The 25,095-nt window shown below is 39.0% G+C and overlaps 1 protein-coding gene across 5 annotated transcripts in view; it reads right to left on the reverse strand.

The window, feature by feature from the left end:
* The window catches only part of VCAN (versican), a 112,129-nt gene that overhangs the window by 50,515 nt on the left and 36,519 nt on the right, over nt 1-25,095 (reverse strand). For 3 of the 5 annotated variants that reach the window (XM_072792999.1, XM_072793017.1, XM_072792988.1), the window contains exons 6-7: nt 21,192-21,485; nt 11,388-14,396 (exon numbers count right to left, since the gene is read on the reverse strand). In XM_072792999.1, coding sequence (XP_072649100.1) covers nt 11,388-14,396; nt 21,192-21,485 — 3,303 coding nt within the window. The remainder of the gene's footprint in view (nt 1-11,387; nt 14,397-21,191; nt 21,486-25,095) is intronic. The other 2 variants (XM_072793027.1, XM_072793008.1) reach the window with 1 other exon arrangement.

Genomic DNA, 25,095 nt, shown 5'->3' on the forward strand with positions numbered 1-25,095 from the left:
GCTGTTCCTTCAAGTGGAAAGAATGTGTTTAGATACAGTCATCTGGTCTAAGTGTGCTTAAGGAGATATCACCAAGTGTGGGCTCTTCTTACTTACAGAAAAGGCCCAGGGGACTTCATAACTTAAGTTTGGGACCTTCAAGCATTTCTGCACAATAAAATAAAGAGCTATGCCAAAGAAAAGTAAGCCAGGTTTATTTAGATTTCAAAGTTCCCTAAGATACAACAAACAAAAACCAACCATAGGCAGTACATTTATCATCTTTTTCACTTTACTTCTCCGTCAAAGCTTTAGATGATAGATGATAGATAGATGGATAGATAGAGAGATGGATAGAGAGAGAGATGATAGATAGTAAACAAATATCCCAACACCAGAAAAAGCTTTGGTCAGAATCAAGGGTTTAAAATTTAAGTAAAAGCTTTGAGTAAAGTAAAACAAATGACTCTCATAAATAAATATGTTTATACTTCCTTTTTAAGGCCTCTAAATTATAGCTGGTAAGAAAAACTTCACTAGACACCATTTTATTTTTAATTATGTTACTCCTTTCTCCAAAAGTCAATAGCAGTTTCTGCTCACCTCCTCCACCTGACCTCTTCAACAGGGCATTTGAACGGTCCCATTAACTATCCCCATATGTATCCTCTTCCTTCAGTTCTCTGTTAGAATCCTCTGCTTCTCTGCCTGGGAGCCCGGCAACTCCATGTCCCTGTCCCTGTCTAATTATCTCACTCCCAGCTCGACTTCTGTTCAAGAAGAGCCCTCCCATCCTAACTTGGAATGCTTCTTAAATCCTCCTTTGAACTTCACCCATGCATTTATGAATGATCCAGCTAATGCCCTCAGTTCTCCAGGACATCTTCTCTAAAACTCCTCAGCCCAAACTGCTTGTGTCTTTGATTTGTATGCCATAGGTCTTAGGTCAGGTTGTTTCTGATTTATAAATCCCTTAGCTGTGTTTATATTTTTGTGTCACCTCTCTTTCTAAATTCTGTGTTCCATAATTAAAGTGAGTAAAGGGATCCTTTAAACATGAACGCTCTTCATACTCTTGCCACGCAGCCCCTCTTCAAGAGTTTAGTTGGAAGAACGTCTGCTTGGTTTTTTATCATCAAGAACAAAAATGTTTACATTTTACTAGATTTTGATATTTCCTTTGAAATATGTGGGAATTTTGGGCTGAAGAAACCGTTGTCCTTTGACTGTGGTAGCAGCTTGAACTCTAAGATACAACTAGAGAACTATAGAGATAATGCAAACACTAAAGACTCTTCTGGATATAAAAATCCAGATAATCAAAATGTGCAGACACAGTTTCAATTTCTTTTTTTCTTTCTTTCTTTCTTTCATCATTCACCTTCTTTCCAAATCCAGCATTCATATAGGGCTTATATCAGGGTGGTAATCACTGTTTTTCTCAATGTGAATATATAATGAACAAAGTCACTTTGGTAGTAGAGTCAAAAGAATCCTTCGGACATAACCATATGTATTTGCTTCTAGTTTCCATGTTGATATGGAGAAGGTAACACGGATACAGTAATGTGAAATATTCAGCCTGAATAATTCTAGATATATTTTCTACCTCTTACCATTACTTCTGATTCAATTATAATTATTCCTGAAACTTTTAAACACATATATTTTAATGATATTTAATTCTATTTTCTTCCCTATGTACAGTTGCCAAGACTTGTAACAAAAGATACGCTTCCCAAAATATGTTGAAAGAGCACCATTTCACTCAGAGGAGACTGAATCAGACATACTCTTTTTCTCCTTAAAACTGGTAAAGTACAGCTTCACTAGTAGAGACTTAAAGCGTCCCCTTCCCCAGGAGTGTCTGTATCAGCCAGCTGTCTGCAGGGCAGAAAGCTTTTACTTTACCAGTAATATCCAATACTCACTATATATCAAAATCACGTGAGATGCATTTAAAAGTACAGATACCTAGTAATGGAAAATAAGTGAAGTGAATTTAAGAAAAGAAACTAACAAAAAGTACAAATGCCTGAGCCGCCCACGTCCCCCAGCTAGAAATCCAGATACAAGTTGTCTGATGAGGGAATGGGGTAGTGGGTATTTTTAGTTGGAGGCCCCCTGGTCATTCTAACAAGACAGCCAGGGTTGAGAAACTGAGATGGCAATATTTATACAATGAGCCATATTCTGATATCTTCTCAAACCCCCATGCTCAGAATGGCGTCACTACCTGTAAGCTGCTTGGTGCCTGGTTTAGTGTAGCTCTGGACTCTTCCAGACAAGCTGGGTGGTCGCTCAGGGAGGGAATGAGTGCCCAGAGTTTCCTGTGAAGCCAAATCTAAAGATGCTTCTTATATTATTTCATATTACTTCATTTTTTTATAAAAGATTTTTATTTACTTATTTGAAAGAATGTAAGTGAGCACAGAAAGAAAGGAAGAAGCAGACTCCCCACTGAGCATGGAGCCCAGTGCAGGACTTGATCCCAAGACCTCAAGATCATGCCCTGAGCTGAAGGCAGACGCTTAACCGACTGAGCCACCCAGGCGCCCCTATTTCATATTACTTCATTTTTTTCTTTTTACTAAAGAACGCAAATAGCCTTTATTATGTGTTTTTGCTCACTTACTGTTTCAAGTTGGCTTCCCTGTTAAGCAAAAGATTGTATTATCTCCTTTTCTCCAGCCACACAATAGCTTGATTGAATGACTTTATTTCAACATCTCCAATTATTTCCTGGAAGTGAGTGTGAAGAGATGGGAAGAGAATGTTTCATCTGCAGATAGTAAAATGGCTTCCCTACAGACCAAAGCAAGGTAAGATTGCAGCATAGCGAAAAATGATAACCATACTATACCCCATTATACTCTACAGAAACACACCTTAGGATATTTCCTTTTTCCTTTCTCAACTTAGAAAAACCAAAACCTTCAGAAACTTTCTATACGTAGCACACATTGACAAAGCCACTAAGTCGCCCTATGAGAAGCCAAGAAGACTATGGCACAGAGCCAAAAGACGAAGCCATAGAAGGCAGTCAAGGTAGTGTGTACTGATTATACACGGGTGCAAACAAATCTCGGTATAATAACGTGACACGAGGGTCAAATTTTCATAGACTCAGATGCTGAAATACCATTAAACTTTTCCTCTCATTCCACATTCTTTCTTTCCTATTTAGACTTTATTTATGGAGAAATACTTTATCCATTATCACAATAGTTCCAGCAAGTATTTAGAAGGTTCACCATAGTTTATTTTCCTCCCAAGAATCAAATCATTCTCTTTCAGAACTACCACCTTCTTGCCAATAGACTAGTGTTTTCCTCCTGATTCATATTCAAAAAGTCTAAACACTGGCATATCTTTCTAAGAAACACTGTTTTTTCATACAATAAAACAGGTTCTCCGTTGTTCACGTGATGCCCTAGGATCAAAGACTCTTTTATAATTTCTATCACCTCAGTTATGTTGTCAAAACTTCAAAGTACTTTGATACAAATGAAAAAAATATACAACAGCTTTTACTAAAACACATCCCTATACCTACCCCCCAGCCAGGTTCCCATTCTTAGAATTTTGCTACCAATAAAGCAACTGAATCACCAACTCTTCTTGTACCTGACAAACTGACCTCACTGAGGTGTTATGTTATACATTTTGATGAAAATAGGCAATGCCTTATTAAAAACATACAATTGTCAGCTTTACCTCATTAAAATGAAACCTCAGAGAGCATTTCTTTTTCCTTTTCTTTTATCCCTACTGCTCCTCTCACGATGCACGTCTCTCCCCTTGGCTACATCCCTTCCCTCAAAAACGTTCTGAACACTGTCTGGGCCCATGAATACATTTTTTATTCATTGCACAAATGAATGATCTAAGAGCTATTAAGAAGGAAGAATGTAATCCCTGTGTAGAGAACTGGGGGTTTCCTTGACAACAACAAAAAGACAGCAGGGAATGCCCATGCATTCCATGAATATGCAAGAAGAGACTAAGCCTAGTACCTGGAAAAATTTATAAAGAATTTGTAAAAAGATCTTTTTCTTTGGAAAAAAAAATAAATTGGTACTTATCAAAATCATAAGCCCAATTCTCACACATGAAAAAAAGAGCCTAAAGCTAATGAACTCTACATATAGGTGCTGTAGAATCAATACTGTATTTAAATTTTAAATAAGGGTTGCAGCTGCTTCTGATTTGCACCCAAAATGGCATCATCCTAGACAAACACAGTTCATGGAGGATTAAAATTTTAACAAGCTCTTACACTCACGCAGATACTATAGTATAATTATATTTGGTTTCCTGCGGTATAAAAGTTGAATTTTAAGATAACTCAATTTTTTACCTATTTACAGTACAAAACAATCTAAGTGTTCCTACATTTAGAAGTCCAGAATAAAATAACTACTAAAGCAGAGAGGGGATTAATTTGTACTAAGTAGTTCCCATGTGCCAGGCACTATGCGTACTGCTTTGTTGTCACGGAAGTATTAACTGTGTGATGTGCCTACCGCAGCGACGGACAAGCCCTTGAAGAGATAGATCCCTTTCTCCTCTAAGCAACCTGGTGAGTTTGTAGTATTATTATACATTTTAAATGTTATAACAACTGAGGTCTATCGAGATAAAGCAATTTTGAAGACTAAACAGGCTGAAATCACAATGCTGACAATGAACCCAGTACTGTTTCCAAAGGCTCCTTCTACTGCATCAACTGCCATGTATCTTACGGAGCTAACTGACCTACCCCCCCACGTTCATTGGGAACATCACAAAGCATGCTTCAAAAATCCAGTTCTGGTGTAGTATCTTGTTCATGGTAATTGGTTGACTAACTTGTTGAATAAATGGGAAAACAGATATTTATATATCACATGTATAGGTGTGTACACCTGTGTATACACATGTGATCTTCCTTTTTTCATAATCCCTGTGATTAGAAAAAGAGTAGGGGTCAAAGTTTAGGAATTGTTTTTCTATACAATAATAGCCATTATGTCTATTTTACTGGTAAAAAAATCTGACAGAGAAATTCAGAAATTTCTAGGTCCACACTGCAGATAAGCAAAGGAGAGACCAACTCCAGACTCTCCAGCTTGCAGCACTCGCATCTGTAATATTTCTGAGTCAAAAATCACTTGAATTAAGATGGTATAAACCTTTAACTTGCTTGTTAGAGTATGCAGCCCACTCTTTAAAAAGTAGTTTCATGCCATTTAACTTTACAAGTGTGAAACTCTGAACCACGATGGTTCACAGGAATGCATTTTGAGAAGTTAAACATATTTAACCTACAGAAGATGCTCTCTTTGTCAAATAGCATGAATCACTGAAGAACAGGAAAGTGTATGAGAACACTCCCTCCTGAAGAAGTTGGCTGAATATTTGGTTTCCAGCAACCTGTATAGGTTTTTGGTGAACGCTAAGAAGGCATTCATCTTCCGAAGTGGGCCCTGCCTCTCTGTCGTCCCAGAGTTTTTTGTTTTGTTTTGTTTTTTGTTTTTAATTTTAAAGATTTTATTTATTTACTCATGAGAGACACACACACACACACACACACACACACACAGAGAGAGAGAGAGAGAGAGAGATGTGGGGGGCAGAGACACAGACAGAGGGAGAAGCAAGCTCCATGCAGGGAGCCTGACGTGGCACTCGATCCCGGGTCTCCAGGATCAGGCCCTGGGCTGAAGGCAGATGCTTAACCTCTGAGCCATCCATTAACCATTTAATGATTAAAGATCCATTTTTAGAAAAATGCCTGATTACGCTTGTGGCCCCTTAGCTCCACTGCTGAGTCTCTGTTGGGCAGCAAGAGGCTAATAACTGGTTTCCAGTCATTTGTTTTTGATCTTCCTCTCCAACAAGGACCAGCTTAAGGGTCTCCCTTCTCATGAAATATCCTCTGACTTCCCTGTCTTCATCGATTCTCTCCTTTGCTGACCTCGAGTGCCATTTATAGTTGGTACCACCTTACCCGGTGTGGAGCTGTGTGTTTCTGTTACTGCCATTATATTTGTGTTAATGCTGGCTTCCCAGAACACATTTACAGTCCTTGGGAGCAAGGCCTATGGTTTATGCTTATTTTGTGCTCTTTTAATATCTGTCAAAGGACGAGGCACACTGTAGCTAGAACTGAAGATAAGTCTTGCTTGACTGGGCTGGGCTGGAAGACAGTGTAGGCCTTTCTCTCGAGTTCATTGCCAGTGACAACTAAGTGGCATTTGTCTTTAGATAAATGCCCCACCTCAGTAGTAGTCTGGATAACTCTAAGTTGCAACTGCAAATGCTATTTTCAGAAAGAATTGGGAAGATAATAAAGCTCCTTTTAGCTATGTGTGGAATAGGTCTTTTATTAAACTTCAGCCTGTGAAGAAGCAAATTCAGTTTCTTAAATTTTTCCTTGAAGTGAGAGGGTTAAAAAAACATTCATAGAGCATCTTAAAAATTGAGGGTCTATCATGTGCTTGTGTAGGTGTGTCTATAGGTGAGTGGCGTGCGTAGGTATGTGCTACACATACAAAATGTTTCACTTAGAAAGACTTTTTAAAAAGGTGACCTCTGATCTGCAGTACTAATCATCTGATCTGCTGCACTAAGCATTTAGAAACACTAAGGTCAATTCTCTTCTTCAAAGTATAGAAACAAAGGGAAGATAGCCTCTTCCCTTTTCATATTTTGACTAATAGAAGAAAAATTCAATCCTTTTCTAGATTTCAGGCAGCCAAGGAGGGATGGGAGAAACCACCCTAACTCCCTGCGGAAAAAAAAATGTGCTTCTGTGGCAGGGAGCCACAGGGGGAGCCCCGCAAAGGGAACCACTCATGTGTGCAAGCACCAGCCCCTTCCAATTTCAGGGATGTGCTCCAAAATTCTGCAGGAAAGAAGCAGCTCAGACCCAGAGCTACCAATTTCAGAATGCTGTTCTCTTGCCATGGCAGGAATCTGAATAGCATACATAGTGCCCCATGTCAGCAGGAAACTCAACCTACACGTGTGACCATCTGCAGTACTTGCCCTTGTTGTCTCACAAATGATCTCTGAAGTTTATACATGAAAATATATGTAAACTGTGCCCTGAAAGCATCAAGCTCTAAGTGAGAGCTTCAGTCAAAAAGACAAACTAGATTTGTTAATTTGCTTTCTTCAGCATCACACAGTTACTCAAAGGTAACTAACTATCGTTGAATGTGTATTATGATAGTGAGATAAAGTATTGATAATCAGACCAACTTAAAAAAGCATTTACATTAAAAAAAATCAACTCATTCAGGAATGAATAATTGTTACTGCCTTCTTTTGAATTAGCTGGATCCTATTATTCTTCTTCTAGCTGTGGTCTGAGGCACGTGCTATTTTAGAAACTCCACAAGGTAAGAGGGAGGTCCCAAGAAATTGGGGCTCCTGATCTTCCTTCTCAAATTTTAACCACAACAGTGCAGCGTTGCTGGTATAGTGGTGAGCAGAGCTGCCCATCAAATATTAACCAGAATAGCCACCCTTTTATCTGCTCAAGATATAGTGTCCCTAATAAGATTTTGTTTGAATAAAGGAATCTACTCCTATAATAAAAAATCTGAAAGTAATTTTTCTACATAATCAACTCCATAGAAATGAAAAATATGATTTTGAAAAGTTATATGAAGCAATATTATATGAATATTGTCTTTTATAAAATGACTGTGCATGCAATGAGACATTTGCCTAAGTGTCTATCTCCTGTTCTCAGAACCAATGTCTCTTAATCTTCATCCTCTCCTCAACACCTTTAGCTTTGTGTGCATTTCTCCAAAGTACAAAAAAAAAAAAAAATACAGGAGGAATTAATCATCTGAGAGTTAGTTCCCAATGATGAAAGCAATAAGGTACCATAATTTTCAATACAGAAACTGAGTAAAATGAATTCTCAGGTAGAGGCCAAAATTCTCTTGCTCAAAATCTCATTAATCTTTAATACCATTGCATTAATAATTTTATCAATATCTTAATATTTGTATCATTTTTTAAAATCTTGGCTTTACACCTGCCTATACTTAGATATAAATGATAAAACTAGCAAAAAAAGAATACTTGACAAAACAAATAACATCCAGTTGGCCTGACAAGTGGTATGTAGTACATATGGACTTGCTTAAAAAAAAAAAACAACTAATAAGCCATCTATTTTAAGGTTATAACTATGAGCATTTGCATAATAGTGCTTGCACTTAATATCTGCACATTTTCCAATAATTCCTTGGTTCAAAGATAACAGCATACCAGTTTTTAAATACATTCACAGTTATGTCACACCAACTTGTGACATTTCAGATGATTTAGAGGAGTGTTCTTAAAAAAATAAAAAGTACAGAATTGAAGAAACTCCTCCCACACCATTAAATCCTGTAGACTTTATACATGTTCACAAAGAAAACCTTTCAATAATTTTTCAAAATGCAGGTGTGCAAATTACTCCTGAAGTAGACAGGAGTCATGTTTTCAGTATCCCCTGAACCACTGTTAAACACACCCCATAGCATTTTTCAGCTCATAAAACTTTTATGAGCTGAAAAGTTCCTTCAGATTTTTTTTAACTGCTAACTACAGTTGCCCTCCAGCAACAGCACCTTAAGTTGTTATTAAGATCCATTTCAGCAAATATAACATAAACGTATCTTGAGTAGCATGTTTTGTTTCATAGTAGTAAAAAAAAAGAAAAAAAATCAAGATTTATATGACTTGCTGAGCTCAGCAAAAAATTATGAATGCCTTGGTTTAGTGTAGCATGGGTGGCATTTTTGCTTACTTGGACATACAATACAGGTAGAGGTTGGTTCTGTGTTTTTGAATAGATTTATATAAGTTCCTACATGAACCAAGGATTTTCCAATCTGGAAAAATGTGCCCTGATACATAAAGAAGTTGGTTTCCAGGCACACATGTATTTTTCCTTATTAAGGTACACCTGCCTTAGAACCCATTAACTTAACATCTGCTTTAAGGTTTTCCCTTGCCAAAGTTCAAGATGCTTGAAAAATTAAATTTCGCATAGAAAACAAGTAAAATTACTAAGAGTAAGCAGTTGGATCTGAGTGAACTTCATCTTATCAAGACAATAAAAAATGCTTTTAGTCTTAAGGAGAATGACATATGTAAAGTATACAAAAATGAGAGGTGAAAGGGTGGGGGGGACTAGATAGAAACAGGCTATAGCTCTACCCTGCGACATCCCCCACTGCCCAACCACACCAGCACTGGAATCTTGGCCTGATGGAGATACTCAACCGTTCCCTTTCCACACAGTTTTCAGACCTATTGTTATCAACGCTGAAGAAAAACTGGCTTGAAAGCAAATCACAGCCCCATGTTTTAAAAGTGGAAGAAGGAAGAGGACACACTGAGGCATGTCTCTCAGCCCCAGATGAATTAAGTTAACAACTTAAATATAAACACACACCTTTGTATAAGTGGTTTCTGAGTCAGGTTACTCAGACCCTCTGTTTTGAGTCACCATTTCCAAAACTTCAATTTTTTTTTTTTTTTTCCTGATGACTGTCAGTGCTTCCAGGGCGATCAAGTTTCAGATTTTCTATTTTGTAATTTGATCACCCTAATCTTATCAGTTTCCCATTTGGAAGAGTTTTTAAGTAGAGTAGTTTTTCCTGTTTTCTATACTCTTTGAGCATCCACACTAACATGAGAGTCATCTAAATTGGGAAAAACTTCTGCATAGTCAATCACTCAAGCATTTTTAAAATTTCTCAAATTAACCACTAGTAGTAATTCCTTTTCACTTCTGTTTTTTTTTTTTTTTTTCATAGTAATATCGTCTCGTTACTTTTCCAACCCTACTAAAAGCAATCCTCATTTTCACTACTTGGCAATTCATCTTCTCTCTCTGAGCCCAGTTTCAAGAGGTGGAAAAGGACTGTAAGAAACAGGAAGCATGATATAGTTTCCAAGAAGCAGCATCATTAACAGGACAATGATGTCCAAGCCTGGCCTCTTTCAACCCTTCTAAAGGTGGAGATTAACTGCAGTACTCTGGGAATGTATTTTTTTCTAGTCACTGCTCCACAAGAGCTTTTACACCGAGCATTCTGGATACTAGAAGTGTAAAGTTTCCACCCACAACACCAGAAGCCAGCTGACCCGACAACGGAACTACCTGTTTGTTCCCAAAAGGTGCATTCCTGAGCACTCTGATGAGGATAGCATCATTCTTAAGAAAATGACACCCTAAGAGGACTATCCCAACAGTAAGAGAGAAAACATGCTTTAAAAAAAAAAAAAAAAAAAAGATAAGAAAAGAAAAAAAAAATCTTCTAGCCCACCCTCTCAGAGCACAGCCAAGGAAAAAAAGAACTATTTATTCTTTCAATTCACGTATTTAAACTAGAATACAGCAACTTCATTAAAATCAGTGATCTTAACTTCTAAATTAAAAAGATACAAACCTGAATTGATCTACTAAACTGTATACACTATGTTCTCATTTCAGCTTACCAAAGTCAAAAGGTGGTGTGGTCTGACCTTTAGGAAGGAATAAGTCATGTTCAATAATGAAAATTCAAGTATTAGTCAATGTAAAGAAACAGTTTTTGAGAATTTTGCTGGAGAGAAAAAGAAAATATTTGGGCCGAATAGAAGGCATCAGAAAAATTCCTAGAGATGAAACAATGAAATCACAAAGTAAATAACATTACAGCCTGGTTTTTAGGGAACAGAGGTAATGATGACATACCCATCTCTGAAATTATATGTGGTGCAATGAATTCTAGCATTTCCTAGAACTGAGCTAGATTATATTTGTTCTAAATATTTAAAGCCTCATTAAAATACCCCAGGACAACAGCTTAACAGTATGTTGAACTTGCATTGAAAGAACATTTCAACTACGGACCTGGGACCCACCCCACAAGCTATACAACAAACCTATAAAATCCCAGGAGAGAAAAATCACGGCAAACCTTTAGACGTCTTCCTAAAGCCCTAGAGATGTGCAATACGGTTTTAGCTGTCCACGATGTGAGTGCTGAAGGTTAATAGTTAAAGACCAATGGAATGTTAACACAGTCTAGTACTACGCTTGAGTAGTGATGCATGGAAAGACACTGAAATTAAAACACTTTGTTCTGCATGTTCTGAAGTGATGTAACAGTGATGATTGGTTATATTAGATGACAAAGCAGGGCTTCTTAGGGCTTTTAACATACAATCGTATCTAACATTCTTCCAAATAACATATTCTTCCAATTCTTGTACAAATATACGAAGCTAAAATACAGAATTTTGTCACACTCCAGTTATCTTCTAATGGCAGCATTTGGTATGTTGATTTTTTTTTCCAAAAGTAATTTTCAAGATAAAATGCTGATTGCCTTGACTTGTATGTCTAGAAAGCAAAGACTTACCTGTCTTGTTTTCTCTGACCTCAATAACAAAAACATTTATGTCAGGGCGGAATTTTGTCCCTGCTGGGGGTTCTGGAGTGGAAAGTGCCTGAGGTCTCAAGGCCTCTTGGCCTTCCACAGTGGGTGGTCTTGCTGGCTGTGTAGCAGATGGAGTACTTGAAGTTGTGAAATACTCTCTATCGATATCCGTTTCTGTTTCCTTTCCCACGACATCCTCAAGGGTGGTGGGAGGAACATGGGATGTTGATTCTCCGATGATTACCATGTCACTGGTTGTTTCTTCTCCAGGCTCCCTGTCAATCAAAGGTGGTTTCTCAGTGGGTGCTGGGGATGGCTTGGATGCTGAAGTTGTGTGGAGTCTTTCTACCGAGCTGAAGACAGCTGTGAAATCACTTGGAACTGTGGCTTTAGCTGTTGAAAATTCTGGGAGTTCTGTGGCTACGGGCCTTTCGAATAATCCTGAGCCTAAATCAGTATAATCTAGGGATGTTTTCTCTCTTTTCTCAGTAGTAGTTTCCTCTATTATTTGGGTAATGTGGGTGCTGTAAGGTGATACAAATGCCCCTGGACTAGCACTTTCTGTTTCATGCTTCTGTTCAGGTTCTGGACTTAAAGACACCGTTGGCCCTATGCTTGGTGTTCGCGTTACCATTTCATCTGTTTCTGCTTTGTGCTCAGTGACAGCACCAGGTGGATGAGACATAGCGTGCTCAATTTTTCCAACTGGAGTTGTTTCTAAACCTGGGGCTCTCTCCGAAGCTGTCACCAATCTGTCTTCAGAGACTGTATACGCTGTCCTGTCACTCTCCTCTTTACCCACAGGTGTTGCTGCCTCCTTGGCGGTGGCAGCTGTAGAACTGAGGGCAGGAACTGGTTTCTCTGTAGTCTGTTCTTTCCAAGGGAATTCTTCCGGACTTGTTCCCCGTGTAGCTTCTGTTGCTGTTCTTATAGTTTCGGGGGAAAGAGTTGCTTCAAGCTGAGTCTGATTAATGACACGTATGTCTTGAGAGGGCTCACCTAGAACTTCATCTTCTGGCGGAACAGAAGGTACCAACACTCCCCATTCTGTCTTGGGAATTACAGACAGAGGAATAGTATGGGAACTGTCTACATAAGTTGTAGGTTCTTGGGTGCTACTATAATTAACAAACGCCAATCCTTCCACATCTGAAGTGTGTACAAATTGGGAGATAGTAGATACTGGCTCAGAGACATCCATAGCTTCTTCATCCAAAGCACTTCCTTCTGTGGCGGCATATATAACTTGGCCTTCCACGCTTGTGACAGGTGGAACTCTTTCCTCAGGTGTAGAATCTCTCAAAGTTGGCTTTTCTGAAATACCAATTAATGTAGTTGGCTGAAATCCAACTGTGAACTTCCCATGGTCTGTGGAGTCTTCCTCAGTGAACTCCTCTAATGGCTTTTGAGTACTATCTGGGACAAGAGTAAACTCATCCCCTACATCTTCAGTGAAACTTGGGATCTCTTTATCCTTCCCACTCACTTCTGTAGTGGTAAGTAAGGCAGGGGGCAATTTTGGAGGGCCTGCATCTTCTGTGGACTCTAAAGGCTTTACTGTTGTATCATCTTCATCCCATGCCCATTTTGATACAGTGACCACCTCCACACTTACAGTGCTGTGGCTCAAAGGCACTGTTGTAACACCCTCATCATACTTCGTAGTATCTTGATAGCCATCTGTTTCTAATTCAGCCGGTGTTGTTAAGTCTTCCTCTATATCTCTTGCCTCTGTCGGCACTACGCTTAACTTGGCCGTCGTCGGTGTTGGGGAATCAAAAGATTTGGTCATTTCCACTGAAGACTCTGTAAGATGAATTTCCTCTGAGGAAGCTGTAGAGAACTTCATTCCAGAGAAGCCTTCTTCCTCTATTTTTCCTATAAATGGGTCTTTGGTGATCTTTTCCTGTACCTCATCATCGGTATAAGTATCTGTTCTCATCTCTGGACTTAGTGTTTCTGTTCTTTCTCTTCCTTGCGCCATTTCTGTTCGTGGAGAGGGATAAATAACTGTGGGTATTCCCTCAACTAATTTCTTATCACCAGAATAAGGAAACAATTCTACTTCTGTATGATGCTGTGACGGGAAAGGTGTAGTGGACGCATAAGGGCCAAAAACATCTTCAGTTTTCCTCCCATTAGTTTGTTTCTCTTCCCAGGTGTCTGTGGATGATCCATCACTGTCAGGCACAGTTACAGGTGAAAGAATTGTTGATGCTGAGACTTGCTCCCTGTCCTCTGGTGGAGTGGAGGCGGTATCTTCTGAAGTCTTTGACACTGTCACGACTTCAGGTACTTGGCTAAAGGCCAAGGTGCTCTGAGTAGATCTAACTGTATCTGTGCTGTCTTCACTGTCATCTTCTCCCCACGTGAATCCATAGCGGCTTGTGGTCACAGATTCAGAAACAGTGATTACTGTTTTCTTTTCAGTTTTGGATTCCAGGGTCATTGTTGTAGACACAAATGGTGTTTCAGTTACAGACAATTCCTTGGAAGGAACGTGCTTGAAGACTTCCATAGATGTTACCAAGGGACCCACTTCTATTTGTTCAACTTGTGTAACTGATTCTTGTGTTTGTATGTCTTCCCAGACATCATCCCATGACTCTGTAGCATGATGGGAGACAACAGTTGTACTCTGGGGCACTTCTTTCTGAATTTCAGGTATGTCTGCCTTTCCAAGTGGTCCTGAACCAGAAGGTGGGTAGTAGTCCATATCCCCAGGCTTCATGGTACTACCAGCAGGGGTGGACGATTCAGTGGCTACTCCATGTGTGATAGCTTGAGCCTGAAATGTGGTTTTCTGCTCAAAATTGACTATATTTCCTACAGGAGGGAACTTGGTTGTAATGATAGGTAATTCGGTGATTAGAGGGATGACTGGTGTTGTTCTGTCGGGTACCATGTGTAGTTCTTCAGAAAAACTGGATGATGCAGTTTCTGCAAGGATATTCAGTTCGATGGTTGTAGCCTCTGATATATTCTGTTTAGCTAGAAAAATAATTTCAAAGAGTTGATTAGACAAGTCACTAATAAAAAGTTGTACGTCCAGTGTTTGTTAAGTGCTGCTGTGAATTTTGGGGTGACCCAGAAGTGTTTTGTGATGAAGGGTGTCTAGAAACTATAATTAAATTAATGCAAAAGCAGACAATCGAACATTTCACGGTCAGACTGATCACTCGTTTTGTATTGTAAGGGTTATCACTGCTTTTACCCATTAGGATGGATGACTACTTTTGGTTAAGGAAAACGAATATTTTGTTGTTTTAAGATAAGGAAAAGTCCAAAACAATATAAATGCAGAGTTTGGAAACGGGAGGTAGGTTACTTATCAGAAACTCCAGCAGCAGCTTGTAGCCTAGTAGGAAAACATGGTAAGGCTATTCTGAAGGCTTCTTCTGTACCCTGCCTCTAGCTTTCTCCCTCCTTCTCAAGCTGCACTGTGTCTCAGGGGAGAGGGAGGGCCTCAGATTGCAAAACAACAAAAAAGCCACATCAAATGTGCCCGAATTACATATCAACTATTACATTGTCCATAATGCAGAGGGTTTCATAAAAACAGGATATTAAACCTTTTAATACCACTCTTCTCTTGGTTCCAGGTGTTGGGACGTTTGTCTTCATCTTCGTTTCAACTCTGTAGTGTAGCCTTGGGTTTCTAACAAACAATAAGACGTTTCTGGCAGAGGCTGTTTGGCACTTGTAATAGTTCTACGTTTTGTTCTATGTTCTACACACTATGTTTGCAACTCTTACAAGGGTCCTGGTTCCAGGCTTACTTTAGCATGAAACGCAAAAGTAGAACAGGAAGTAAAGTACCCACATGATATATTTTCAGTCTCTAATTACAAATCACTGGAAACAACTCTGAGCATCAGAAAGAATGGGCTCAGGCAATAAAAAGTAACATGTCATCATAAAATGCTACATTATAATGCCTCCAGATTTACAGAGAATGGCCAGGCCTTTTTAAAGAAATTCAAATTGAGTATAAAAGTGACAGTGTATATAGACAAGATTCCTTTTCAATGCAGGGAAAATGCAGCAGGACACAAATATTTTGTTTCTTAAGAAAAAAAAAAAGATTTTTCAAAAGTCAGAAACTAGTCACCACTAAACTCAGAAGGAGCTATTCTAAGGAAACCTGTCGGCATTGTCTTGCCACATCCTGTATGACTTAAAACTAGCTAAATGCGTGATCTCCCTGATATGAGCTGTAAGATCTGTGGTATCTGTAATATCCGTGTCCAACTCCCAATGGTCCCAAAACAGGAGTCCTTGGAAAACTAAACTGGCTTCTTTGAACTCCCTCTACTCTGTCAAAATGTAATGATATTAGGCCAGTGAAACTGCTGTGTACGATACAAGAATCATAAACATATGTCGTTACGTATTGGGCCAAACCCACAGAATGTGCAACACAAAGGATGAAACTTTATGTAAACTATGAACTTTGATTATGGTACGTCCACATGCGTTCATCAATTGCAACAAACGTACCACTTTGGTGGGCAGTGCTGATAACGGGGGAGGCTATACATGAGAGGGGGCAGGGGTACATAGGAAATCGCTGCACTTTCCCCCAATTTTACTGTGACCCTAAAACTGGTCTAAAAACTAAAGTCTACCAAAAACCTTTGAGGCTGAAGCAATGTGCTTTTGTTATAAATCAGACTTGAGTTGTAACAGGTTCTTTATTTTTGTCTAGGATGAGCTCTTGTTAGCTGTGGTCGTTCCCCAGATTATTCTAAAGCCCAGATTCACTAATTTTATAATGAAAACTTGGTGGCCATTTACATTATGGTAACATTTAAATATTCTTCAAAGTCTGTCACTATTTGCCTATTACTATCTTATGCTGGAACAAAACTAAACAAAGAATAATTGGATTCTTTGAAGACATTAAATAATTCTTTTTCTCCTTGTAAGAAAAGCTTTTCCTATATTTATTTCCTGGAGGAAGATTGGGTCTATTTTGATTGACATGAACAACTTAAGAAGCCAAAATGTGGTTGACTATCTTTTAATTCAATTCTCTATCCTCTGAAATTCCATAGCTGTTACCTCATTTCACTGCCAAATATCATGTTTGTCTTATAACAGCTTTCTTTGGGGGAAACAGTAAAATGTACATTCAGAGAAAGTTCCCATGGAACCTAACATAATCACTTATCACACTGCATATTAGAGAAAAATTAATCATATTATTGTTAATAACAGTAAAAGAGCTTATTTTACTTTTTTCCTCTGAGTATTTCTTTCCATGGCTGATGAAATTAACTTAAAAGGAGATGATATTGGCATTAGGGCCCAACAGAAGGCTTAGGGATCGGGTTGTCCCATATTCTAACCCAAATTCTGGGCTAGCAGCTTTCTACAATGCAATGGAAATACTTTTATAGTGTTTTAAAAATGAAGGATTCAGATTTAAAAAACTGAATTGTACGTCATTGCCAATTATTACTGTACCATTTGTGTTGCCTTCCTCCAGTCCTGGAGCATAATAAATTGACAGCAATATGTCTCAGAGAATCTCCCTTACAAAGCCAGGATTTACGTGACTTTGTTTTCAAAAACAAGGCTTTTTGATAATTTTAGAGCTCTGTTTAAAAATCTGCTTATAATTAAGTTAATTAATTCTACTATTTGGAATAGAGAACCTCAGACTTCCTTTGGGGTTGGGTGGCTTTTTCGTCAACTTAACAGCTGATTTCCATCATAACTCAGAGTATCTGATCATTTGTGCCATTTGTTTCAACCATTCCAAAAAGAGGAAATGATTTTAAAAACCACAAATATCCACAAAGAGATATCTTAAGAATAAATGCTACTATGTTAATGATGACTATTCTAAAGGTGAAAATGCAACTCCAAATTATTCCAAAACGGTCCTTCCAGAAGAATTCACATGGAGAAAATTTTGAATTGGAAAACTACTAGTGTCCTTTTAGCTTCATTACTGAGGAAGCCAACAGAAATCAGCATATTTATTTTCCCACAAAAGCTCCCTTCCAACCTCTGCAGCTGTCTGCCACACAGATGTTTTGCATCACTGTACTTATGGTATTTTATGTCCTATGGACTCTGTGCCTCTAAGACACAAGGCAGATTTTCCCAGTAAAATATAAAGACCCTATTAGCAGCATGATAGTCAATTTAACACCCACCCATACTACCTCCATTATATGAATATGACTAATTTCAAATTAGTTTCTTCTATATTAAAATGTTTTATAAATAAATGACGATAAGCATGAGAATTCACAAAGATAGAAAATATTCAAATAAGTTGATTCTGATCTTATTGTTAAATAAAGAGTAATGGCTGGAGCAATGACATTAGAATACAAACTATTTTTAAAAAGTTTTAGGAGTGATGGAAAGCTAACAGATTGAAATTCAATAAACAGAAGACATATTTAAAATACCATTTAGGGAAGAATTACTGTTGGTGCCTATGGTCAGATTATGATCGAGGGCACAAAAAAGAACAATAAGCATCCCTCAGGTTAGAAGGGGAGGCCAACTTTAAAAGTGAACGAATATGTAAGCAGTGTAGCATATAAAGTGGTGGGAACTTATTTAGCCTTCTCTAAACCACAATTTCTAGTTCCTAGCTTAATCAAACAGAGGGATATAAAAAATGAGGGTTCAAAGCTAGATCACCAGATGCTTAGAAATTAAAATTTCAAAACAAGGAAATTGCTTCAGGTGAGGAAGATGCTGGAGGGACAACTGAACAATTATACTCAATAGTAGACATGGCTGTTAGAGTTTGGTCTCCAACTTACAAAGGAAAAATGGGCTCAACGTCCAATGCAGTGAATTTAGATAATTAGAAAAACTACCCAAGGATGATGGTAATAAGATATTAGAATGGATTTTTTAGGGAGCATGCTCTATCTCCCTATCTTAGAGATCATTAATAACATAACATGAAAGATTATCATGAGTCTTGAGTGGCTTTGATTCACTTAAATTTGGGGATGCGTGGGTGATTTTTCAAAGCCCTAAGTCTCTAACTTGCACAGAACTTACTTAACTCTGAGGTCAAAGAAAAATTAAAAATGCACAATTAAGTTTAATGAGCACAGGGAAATACACAGGAAAATTTTGTTTCACAAATATACGAATTTCCTTATTTTTCAAATCTACTTGACATGAATAAATTCTAATTATGGTCATCAGCCATTGTTAATTTTCTATTCAGTGATGTCAGAAGGAAAAGAGAATTATAGCAAAGTGAGGTTTGGTATTGCTTATTCACCAAGAAGTGGCTTTAAAAACTCTTTCTACATTTGGTAAAAAGCAACCAAGGAAAATATGGTTATATTTCTAAATTCCTCTACTTAACCAACCAGCTGTGCATCTCGGAAATGGCTTTCAGAACGATTGCTAAGGTCACGACTCTTATATACTTCACCTTAAGTATTTAGCCAGCCACTCACCACTCAGTTGAGTGACACTGCTGAGTGACAGCAGTCAAGTCATTTTGAGAATATTTTTGAAATTCTTTAAAATATATACATTAAGGAATCCTTGAAAAGTGAATTAGAAATTTGGGGAAGCTGTTGGCTTTGTGTGTGGTTCAAGAAAGATTTTTGTGTTATGACTAAGCCTTCTAAATCTTTTAGGTGCTGAATACATTTTGAATATAATAGGTCTTAGGGAAGAAATAAACAAGAACCTAACCCTTAGATTAGACTTGGATTAGTTTAGATTGCCCTTTGGTTTGGGAAAAAAAACAAAATTTGAACTATGATATTTGGAAGTTATATATTTCCAAGTTATACAGATTCAAATGAGTTAGAAAGAAGAAACTGGACCTAAATTTTCTAACTTTTCTCAGATTTTTTTTTTTAATTTTTATTTATTTATGATGGTCACACAGAGAGAGGAGAGAGGCTGAGACACAGGCAAAGAGAGAAGCAGGCTCCATGCACCGGGAGCCCGACGTGGGATTCGATCCTGGGTCTCCAGGATCGTGCCCTGGGCCAAAGGCAGGCACCAAACCGCTGTGCCACCCAGGGATCCCTAACTTTTCTCAGATTTTATGTAGATTTTTAGTAGGTGGTTATTGTATTTATTCTAAATATCTTGTCATTTCATGTGTTCATGTGAATTCCTCATTTAAATAAATAATTTAAAACATAACCAGGATGAGTTCTTTGGGGCTACAGACAGCCTTTAGTTTAAGTTTTACCCTGAGGGAGGGGAAAAAAAAAAAAAAAAAAACTTCTTTAAAAGTTTTCTCTAGCCAGTTTTATAAAGCACATGAAAATACAATTGAGCAAGGTAGTCAAGCAGGGTAATTCCACTCCTTTCCTAATTAAACCTCTCTAACCTGCCTTCTGACACCAATCTGATTTCAGTTCTTAATCAGAGTCACTTAATGTAAAAATGATTTGAGAGCTTCAACTACTTGAAAGTCACTGTTAAAAGAATGTGCATCTTTCTACTTTTGGAGATAGGCTTTCCTTTTTATCGTCGTTTCTTTTCCTGAAAATAACGAAGAACTTTTCTGTTGTTTCAGGGTCTAGGAACAAAAGTTAGTATTTCCAGTGGCTTTTTATGGCCGGCTTGTATTGCACTGACACACAACACATGGCTTTCACACCCAGAAATTTGAGTCTATGGGAGATGTGGGCAGAGACACCTCGGCAGGGAAGCAGTAGCATGTGAACTCACGCCTTTCCACTGCACTAACGGCTCTTCTGCTGACCACTCAGACATCCTAGCTGAGACTTTTTTGTGAATAAAGACCGCCTGTGTATTGCACTTTAGAAACCAATTACATAATAGGCTAGAATATTTTCTCCTCTTTTCAGTTACATATTGCTAAAACAAGATGTCTTGGAAACTTAGTAAAATCCTTTCGCTGTATTTCAACGTGACATGGTTCTACTTGGAACACACCCCAAATTCTAGGAAATCTTTGTTTAGCTGGCACAACAGTACAGACCTTTCAGTAAAAAAGCACAATGAGACTCTGGATTGCTTGCTTCTTTGATCAGGTGTTGGACAAACGTGATACTATATCATGTGACTACTATTGCTAAAATAATTTAAGGACATCTGAAAAATTTAAATTAAATCACGAATGTTACTTAAGTCCAATTTTAAGTAGCAGACCTAACTGAAGATAGCCTACGTCACATCTTTCAAAGAACATAGACTGTACTTCAATATGATACTAGAGAATCAATGATTAGAAGGCACACATTTCCATCACTTGAAATAAAATAAGATAAATGGAGATATTTACTTATAGCGTGGCTTCTTAGGTATTAACTGAAATGTTAGGATTATCCATCGCTGTTCCAAGTACTCACCTGCAATTACTGAAATTCCAATTCTCCGCCATTTCAAAGAAAGACATACCAAACAAAGACAAAATAACCAGAACTCAAGGACTCAACTCAGCCACAGCTGGCCTCAACACTAGAGCACCAACAATCGAATTACATTTAAGGACCGCAATTAACGTTAAAAAAAAAGAATAATCAGAAATATGTTCGGTGGTTCTAGGTGCGATGGAGCACAGTTGAGACCTGAACTTGATTCCTTTCCTCATCGCCTCTGAAAGAACATCTGTCAAACTTCCTGTTACGTTAACCGTATCACTGCCGTTCTGTTTATCTGCTTTTGAAAGTCACTCAACTGTTTCCGTTCTGTGCATACACTGCAAGACATGGAATCCATTCCCATCGCTAGGTGAACACCAATGCATGTCTCCGAAGTATTTTTTAAAACTCTATAATTTTTATAAAGGTATCAAACACTTACGTTTAAAGCAGTAGGCATCAAATCTGCTATCAGGGGGAGGGAAGCCTGTCTGGTTCTCAAAACGATACAGGGTTCTCACCCCAAGCAAACCACCTCCACACTGGGCCCTGGCCACAGTCACAGGGTGGCGAACGCTGGCGTCGGACAGCCACCCATAATCGCACTGGTCAAAGCCATTCCTCCAAGCTGCTTGGAGTTCCCCCACTGTCGCCAGCCGGGCGTCCTGGTTCTCACACTCTTCTTCGGCCTCCTCAAAGGTAAATTTATTGGGAGCAGTGATATGGAACACATCACCTGAAAGAAGAAAAATGAGAAAAAAATGTTATTCATTCCTTTCCACTTTAGGGGTGCAGGGGCAGGGGGGTAGGTGGTCGTCTATAATACTTTTTTCATGGCAAGGCAGCAGCTGCTGATACTTTAAAGCAGGAAACACAGCGGTTACTCAATTTTGTTACATATAACAGAAAAGTTCCCATATATTAACTTTATATTGTCAGATGTCTATGGCCTATGGGTATATAGAAGCCACCATCTGATAGTAAAGTCACGATTAATTCTTTAAAAATGAACAAACCTTTCCAATGGATTCTTTGCATTGCTATCTAGGAAACGAGTTTTCTCTTCAGTGAAAGATCAGGCTGGAAAGGAAAACTGTACCGAAATGTCCCCGGGGTCATTTCACTTTGCTTCACCTGAAATCCCACAGTAGTTCTCAGACCCTCCTCACATATCACAGCCATCAAAATGGACGGACTACCATCAGATTAAACAACAGGACGAGAAAAACTCCAGGGTCTGAAGACGGGAAGGGACAGAAGCAGGATGGAAGGCTCTTCCGTGTGAGGCCCGAGACTGCCTGGATGGTTACGTCAGCCGGGGTGAGAGTGCGTGGAGGCCAACCACCATTAGCTCCCACTCATCTGGCCAAAGTGACCCAGGGCCCCAGGGAGGAAGGGGCACTTTTTTATTTGCCCCCTAGGGTGCATACCTCTTGCAGTCCGTCTGCCCAAAGGTGGGGGGGGGGACACCTTTTTCCAGGTCTCACAAAGACACCATAAATGCTAGCAGGGGCTCTAACTAGATTGAAGAGGCTCTTACATGCGCTTGTGGATTAACAAAGAAAGGCTGAACCTTTCCTTTACTCATCACGTGGCCCAATGAGCAGAGAGTATGTTCGTAATGACTTAACATGTCACAGTAAAATATTCTGGAAGTGCTGGGGTTCGTTAATTGGTACTTGGGTAGCTAACAAGACAACCCACTGCAGTAAATTCAATGCAAATTGAAGGATGCTTCTCACATGTGAGCACAAGTGGCTCAAAGGGGCAGAATTAGAGGATACCTAAGCGAACACAGTAGGCAGGGGGAATAGAGAATGAGGCTGCGAGGCCGCAGAAATATTGATGGCCAGTTACTGCAGCAGCTGCAAGTCCTGCATGCACCTCACCAAGGCCGCTCTCTGACTCTCCGATCTATCGGGCAAGGGGGACTCCAGCTCTCTGGATCCGGCTCTTCACCTGACTAAAGCCAGATGCAACAAGCAATTATTTAAAATGAAGAGAGCCATTACTCTCTCTCAGTGTGGGAGAGCCTTATAGAGCAGGAAAAGCCAGTCATGGGAAAAATGGCCAGATCACACACGTCTGCTTTTGTCACTATGACTCTAACGCTGGTGACAAAACCAGGCCAAATCCCCATAAGAGCTATTTGAAGAAGAGACAGCGAAATGACTTTTACTGGCCTGAAAAAAATTTTAAAAAGGGAGAGGGGACAATGGGTTTCTGTCCTTAACTGTGGAGGCCGGCACAGACTGTGACCTCAAAGCCAGAAGTACACTCTAAGAATGTAAGTTCCTGCTCCCCATTCCTGGGGAGCCACCTCCCTCCCTGAGAAGCTTTAAAACCACCACTTCCTTAGTACACATTCTAGCTAAGTGAGTGACATTTCAAGTTCCTGGTAAGAAACAGGTGCTCTTTTTCTTCCATCCTTCCCTTCCCAGGCAGTGCACTGGAGGAAGCTGCTGCAGCAGAGCTTTGGGGAGCTGCTGGCCGGACAGCCGACCCATCTCACCTGTGGATGTGGCTTAGAGCAACCCGGGGTGGGGGTGGGGGGCAGAGAGAGAGGCTGCGGCTGTGTCCTCCTGACTCAGTCACTTCAAAGGAATGCAAGTGTGAAAGAGGGCAGCAGGCCAAGATGCTTCCCTCCAAGGTGGAACACTTGCATTTGTTATTACAGCTGGAAGATCCTTCTGCTGCTTTAGTTCCCTGCCTCGTGACGTACTTCAGCTCTGAGGCCAAACTACTGTTCCTTTACACTAAGAAGAGCCATCAGCCAACCAGGGCAGGAAGAGACATAATTGATCTAGTAAAAGTCTGCTGCTCCAGGCAGCGATGCCAGGCTGTGTGTTGGGGGAAATGGACTTCTAGTGTGGCCAAAGAGCTAAGGCAGAAGACTGACTGCATGGCTTCATGGGTAACTGGTTTCCCTCTTTGAAACAGCAAACATGTTTGGGGTGTTGAAGAATGGTTTCAGAAGATGCTGGTAGGTTAAAAAAGGGAATTCCCTTATTATTATTATTATTATTATTATTATTATTATTATTATTAAATTGATGAAGATTGGGACATCTGGGCGGTTCAGCGGTTGAGGGTCTGCCTTGGGCTCGGGGAGTGATCCCAGTGATGGTGTCCCACACTGGGATCCCCACAGGGAGTCTGCTTCTCCCTCTACCTGTGTGTCTCTGCCTCTCTCTCTGTGTCTCTCATGAATAAATAAATAAAATATTTTTTTTAAAAAGTCGATGAAGATCTACTTATAAAAGTTTTCATATAGAAACTCTTGTTAAATCTGACTTTACATTGCAGTCAATTATTTAATTCATTTTTTTGGAGGATATAATTTACATCCAGCTATCCAATACCCATAAAATGATCATATTACTTATTTGATTAAACTCTATTGTCCCCCAAGGCCACCTATTTTCCTTTATATATAGGAACTTTTCAAACTGCAAAAAAAAAAAAAAAAATTGAAGAAGATTGATATCACCATTGGGCTTCATTCAACTCAGATTTAAAAAATATTAACTGGCACTGAGTTTAAGGCGAGAATCAAAATAATTTATTTATAAAGCTATATATGGCAAATCATTTTATTTCAAGATGAGGAAAAGAAAAGAAAAATACTCATTTTAACTCTGTTCCAAAAAGTACCTAAGACCTCCTAAATCATGATTGTTTAACACGAACATGACTTTGCCCACTTCAAAAATCTAATAATAAAATCTAATAATATAGTAAAGCATCCCGCAGTATAGAATTATCTTACTGTATCTCGAAGCTGTTACAATTAATACTCAATCCATACCAAAAATGAGAAGTTAAACATCCAAACTTTGCCCTTCCTACGTATCCACCTCAAAATATCAAGGCCAGGACATCTTATACTTTTCTAACATACGTCAGAATAGCCTCGCATCAGTTTCATACTGATACCCAAGCCAGAAAATAGAAAAGGTAAGTCAATAGGTAACACACAGGGGATCCTTGGGTGGCTCAGCGGTTTAGCGCCGCCCTCAGCCCAGGGTTTGATCCTGGGGGCCGGGGATCGAATCCCACATGAGGTTCCCTGCATGGAGCCTGCTTCTCCCTCTGCCTGTGTCTCTGCCTCTCTCTCTCTCTCTCATGAATAAATAAAATATTTTTAAAAAATAGGTACACACAGCAGTAATTGAACTAACTTATATTACTAAGTGTCTTGGATTCCTAAGACATCTATGACCTCTTGTCTTGTATTATTTTATCCATTAGATGCCTGGTTTTAATTAGATAATCCTTTAACACTATATATCTTTTATCTAACATAATACAAATGTAGGTGACCTATTGCTTAAATCAGAATTAAT

The sequence above is a fragment of the Canis lupus genome, chromosome 2 (genome assembly GCF_048164855.1).
Source record: "Canis lupus baileyi chromosome 2, mCanLup2.hap1, whole genome shotgun sequence".
Classification (NCBI taxonomy): Eukaryota; Metazoa; Chordata; class Mammalia; order Carnivora; family Canidae; genus Canis; species Canis lupus.